This window comes from Apium graveolens, chromosome 1 (genome assembly GCF_009905375.1).
Source record: "Apium graveolens cultivar Ventura chromosome 1, ASM990537v1, whole genome shotgun sequence".
Classification (NCBI taxonomy): Eukaryota; Viridiplantae; Streptophyta; class Magnoliopsida; order Apiales; family Apiaceae; genus Apium; species Apium graveolens.
In genome coordinates, this window is record NC_133647.1 from 163,514,324 (window position 1) to 163,519,599 (window position 5,276).

Below are 5,276 nucleotides of genomic sequence, written 5' to 3' on the forward strand. Positions count from 1 at the left end.
AATTTAAATTTTTTCAAATTATTTCTTGATGGAAAAATTGTTGTGAATCTACAATTTTGTTTAAACGATTTTTGAAGATGTTGAGTTTTGTGATTGAATATATTTTATTTCTTGAAATATAATGTGAGTGCGTAGTTTTGGACTATTCAATTATTTCATGTTTTAATTAGCGAAAAAATAAAATTATTTTATGACTAATCTAAGTAGAGCCGTAAAGGTAAGGTATCGTTACATCTGACATCGAGATATCCTTTGTCTACTACTAGTGGATATATGGCATATGTTTGTTTCAGTTGTAAGGTGACGAGTCCATTTATTATTTCTAATAATTTCTTTATGTGTTTAATTGAAGGGCGTTTCGGGAATGTCCCCATCCAGACGAGAAAATGAGGATGTAGCTAAGTAAAGAGTTGGGATTGTCTTCTTGCCAAATTAAATTTTGGTTTCAAAACAAAAGGACACAATTAAAGATTCGTTGATATTAATTTATTTAAGTCTTTGTTCTTTCTTGTTTTTGTTTGGTGCTGACTGAAATGTTTTAGGCAAAACATGAAAAATCTGACAACAATGTTCTTCGTGCCGAAAATGATAAGATCCGAAATGAAAATATCGCCATCATGGAGGCGCTTAAGAATGTTATGTGCCCATCTTGTAGAGGTCCGGATCAGTTTGGTGGAGATACTTACTTGAAAGAACAAAAGTTGCGGGAAGAGAACGGTCAGTTAAGAGAACAGGTTTGTATCATTGGAGCTGTGTACTCCACTGCAATTTAGTCAAACTTAAGTTCATGCTCTGTAATTACTTAGTTAAGTATGTACTGCAGCTTAAAAGATATGAGAACATAGTTGCCAATTACAAGCCGCTAATGGTGGATGTTTCTCGTAATGCTATGGATGAACTGATCAAGCTTGTACAAAGTGATTCACCTTTCTGGATAAGATCATCAGCTGATGGGCGCCAAGTTTTAAATCTTGAATGTTATGAGAGCATTTTTCCCGGAGTTGCTAAAAGTCCTAATGTTCGCATTGAATCATCAAAAGATTCAAGTGTTGTGATCATCGATAGTTTGGAATTAGTTGATATGTTCATGCATGCGGTTAGTTTTTGTATTCTTTCTATTATTATATTTGGTTAACACCTTATTAAACACCAAAATGCTATATAATATTTTGGTGTGGGGATGTGAATTATTTCTGCTTTGCAGAACAAGTGGATGGAATTTTTTCCTAATATTGTTTCGAGGGCAACAACACTTGAAGTTGTATCATCCGGATTGACGGGCAGTCGGAGTGGCTTGTTACAACTGGTTATATATATACATATATTCAATCCATTCATTTTTCTCCGCTTTTGTATAATCTATGTATATATTATGGTACAAACAGCTTGAAAATGAATTTGTTCTTGTTGTAGATGTATGAAGAGTTGCAGGTGTTGTCCCCATTAGTACCAACCCGCAAATTCTATTTTCTTCGTTTTTGTGAGCAAATTGAGCAACATACATGGGCTATAGTTGATGTTTCCTATAACTTTCCCCAAGAACCTTTTTCTAACTCTCAAAGTCCAGTTCGTCTTCTACCTTCTGGTTGCTTAATTCAACACATGCTCAATGGCTGCTCGAAGGTCTTGCTAAGTCTTTAGCAACCGTTTTTTTCCTCTTTTTTGTGTTTTTTTACTCGACCATCTTAACATATTTCATGATGACAGATTACTTGGATTGAACACATGGAAATTGAAGATGTAATACTTCCTATTTTGGAGGAGGTAAGCCATCTACATGCTCTGCATTTTATTTTTTTTCTATATCTATTTAGTGGTGCCTTGTGACACAAGTATATGAAATTGATTTAACACCTGATTTCCAGTAATTACATCCACTCATGGCAAAAGAAATTTGATGAAACTTTCCCAGAGGATGGTTAAGACTTTTTGTTCTAGCATCAACACAGTTAATGGACAGCAAGTGATGATCTCTGGGATGAACGATTTGGAAGTATGTGCAATGCTTCAAAGGTGCACTGATCCTGGCCATCCTAACAGCATTGTTCTGAGTACAGCAACTACTATTTCCGTCCCATTTGCTTCTGTAGAGGTTTTCAATTTCTTCAGGGACGGAAGAAACCGACCCCTTGTAAGATTTATGATACAAAGTTTCTTTTTCTGGTGCAAAGCTTCTTATGCATATCACTCTTACAAATAATCTTTTGTTTGTTTTTTTGATCAGTGGGATGTTTTTTCTAATCATAATCATGTCAAAGAGATTGGCCATATTGCGTGTGGATCTCATCCAGGGAATCGTATCTCTGTTCTCGGGGTGTGATTTTTAGCCTTTTTTTGCTTTAAGTTATACTTGCGATCTTTATCTTATTTAAAGGCAAGGATTTTTTAGGGAGCCCCTTACAGAGAACCCTAATTCTCAGGAGAACATGTCTTGAACAACATATAATTGTTTTTATACTTGCCCCGTTTAATTAAAGCAATCTTACGATTGGCAGGCCTCGGGTACCAGCCAGAGCAACATGTTAATACTTCAAGAAAGCTGCATTGACTCATCAGGTGCCCTTGTTGTGTACTGTCCTATAGACCCACATGCCATCAACATAGCCATGAGTAGTGAAGACCCCTCAGTTGTCCCAATCTTATCCTCTGGATTCGCAATATCACCTGATACTGGAGAAAATCTGGGTCCTGGAGAACTGTCAGCTGGATCACTTGTTACAATAGTAGTACAAATTATCATGAGCAACTTGACAACAGGTACGATGAGCCAGGAGGCGGTGAATACAATAAATCACCTGGTGGGAAACACTATAAGGCAAATAAAAGCTGCCTTGAATTGCTCTACTTGTAACAGTGCTATATGTTAAACCAATATTTAGTTTTAAACTGACTCTGGCTGTTTACCAGTTTCCTGTGTAAAAAAGTTCAGATGTCAACTGTTAAGAGATATAAGGATTAAAAGTCTTCTAGCAAACAAAGTAGAAAATGGTTGGTGTTATGGACTTTCATTCATCTAGACTTGTAAAGAGTTCTACCTAGTCACTGAATAACAAATTGATCGGTTACATAAAAATCAGACCATTGATATAGATGGGAAAAGAATCAGGATTCCAGGACACAAGTTGCTAAGCAATAGGATGGCAACATGCATAACAAATGTAGAAGCATTTAGACTCCGGGCTGCAGATCTCGAAGAAGTCCGTTCCTGAGAAATCCATGTGTTAAAGGTACATCTGGAAATTTAAAGAAAACTTGCCTGTACATTTCATTAAAAAGTTCTTACTATAGATGAATGAGGTATTTAACTACTAGTCTACCGGTAAGTGAACTATTACGTTTGTCGTCCGAATCTACTAAGGTTGAGGAGCAGTATATGAACAGGATGTTGCATTAAAGATATCCCTGAATTTTTTTGGTATTGATCGACAATTAGGAATCAAGTTGTTCCCAACCAAGGCTTCACCACAAAGGTTGTTCAAATTTATGTTACATAACGTCTTGTTTTGGGGGGTGAAGTGCTTGAAGGTTTCCGGGTACTTGTGCATAATGCAATCGAGTAGGTAGACAAACTCCGAGTTAACCTCATGGCCCTGCCATAACCCAAAATCTCTATTCCCCTTGGAAGAGCATAACGGATTTTTGTCCGTCCGTTCAACTGGAGCATCATTTTGTCTGGCCCTGTCGCCATCAATTCGGGAATTTTCCATAACAAGCTGTTCTCGCACCCCTATGTCCACGGTGTTAGCATACACTGTTCCATTTATGTATTGACAGTCACCCAGCTCCTTGGCTTTTTCAGCCAAGGGATCGTGTACTGCTGCATTTTTAGCCATAACTCGTGTCTGAAGAATCCCGTTCTTCTGGAAAAAATGATATATCTTAAACTGACATAAGAAAAGGGTAGCTTTACATGATATTTTTGGTTCTACCAAATATAAAGTGGAATATTAATTAGTGCTGCACACACTATAGCAGTGGTGTGTAACATCCTAAAAAGGATACTTAGCATGCACTATAAGTATAGAAATAACTATTGGTTGATGAGCATAGCAAATTAGCAATTAGCAAGTTTAAAAACATCACAGGCATATTCAAATGCAAAAATTCTCAGCTGTACAAGGACGAGTAAAGGCTTCTTACAACTTGGAGTGCGATCTAACAGCTAGGGAGCATGAGCAACAACCGTCCACCTCAAAGTTTAGAACAGAAGCGATAACAGATTTTACCATATAATTTGGTGAAGTTTTGTACTTAACTTGAATTGAAACATTAATGCTGAAGGTCAAAACTAAAAAAGATAGATCGTATGTTCTGCAACTACAACAAGAACTATCTGCTGATGAGCAAAACAAGTTTGTAATTATCATGGGCCTATTCAAACTTTGAACTCCCTGCTCTGAAATAGAGAGATTGAATAGAAGTTTGTAAAGAGGGATCAGATTGAATGTTTATTGGAGGTTGGATCTGTGACTATAGCTATGGTTAATTAAATTTGTTAAAGAGATAAGAGGCATGCTTAAATTTTTTTACCAAAGGGCCAGAACTTACACAATGAAGTATCAAACTATCACTAGTATCTTTAACCAGAGAAGCAAATGAAGACATTGCTGATATTACCAAATGAAAATTTTACATAAAGTTACTTTCATGCTCTCTAGGTTAAAGGAAAGATTCTTGGAAGTGCCGAGTCCCGTAAGCATATGTGTAAACGGCTGATAATAAATCTACTTGTCTACACCCCGCATTCTGAAACCAACCATTTAAATTTATATTGACATACTCCAACTCAGGAATTCCAAACGTGATTGAAAATATACCAACACAACTTAAATTATAGAGTTGTGGAGGTGAAACCACAATGACAGGAAGTCCTGATATTGAGGTTTAGGAATTGAGGACAAGATATGATATGATCTTGTTGCACTGACTTCATGGCCAAAACTAATGTAAGGTTTTTGAGATTGGTTTTTGAGATTGACTAGGGAAGAGAACAAGTCACTCGTATTCTTGGGAGTACATTAAATATCCAGATGTAGAGTTAACAAAGCTGGGAGATTCCAAACCGTTCGGGGTAACTTACAATGATAAAGATGGAGAGTTGTTAAATTAGGCAAAAAGAAAGAAGTTTCTGATAAATCCCAAAAGCCAAGACTCAGCGTTCTTAAAGCAGGCAACGAGGTCAACCATGATTCATGTAACTTGTAATCTACACAATACTCAAGTGTGCAAACTCTCCACTTTTCAATTACACATCCACGAAACTTCTTCTTGGAAAC

General features: G+C 36.6%; 1 protein-coding gene across 1 annotated transcript; it reads left to right on the forward strand.

The window, feature by feature from the left end:
* Nucleotides 1-541: 541 nt before the first annotated feature.
* On the forward strand, nucleotides 542-2,867 carry LOC141709597 (homeobox-leucine zipper protein ROC8-like). Its single transcript, XM_074513018.1, has 8 exons — nucleotides 542-734; nucleotides 824-1,096; nucleotides 1,205-1,306; nucleotides 1,414-1,623; nucleotides 1,708-1,816; nucleotides 1,866-2,131; nucleotides 2,225-2,314; nucleotides 2,496-2,867. The coding sequence occupies exons 1-8, from the start codon at nucleotides 618-620 to the stop codon at nucleotides 2,865-2,867; spliced, it is 1,539 nt and encodes a 512-aa protein (XP_074369119.1). The 5' UTR covers nucleotides 542-617.
* The last annotated feature ends 2,409 nt before the right edge of the window (nucleotides 2,868-5,276 follow it).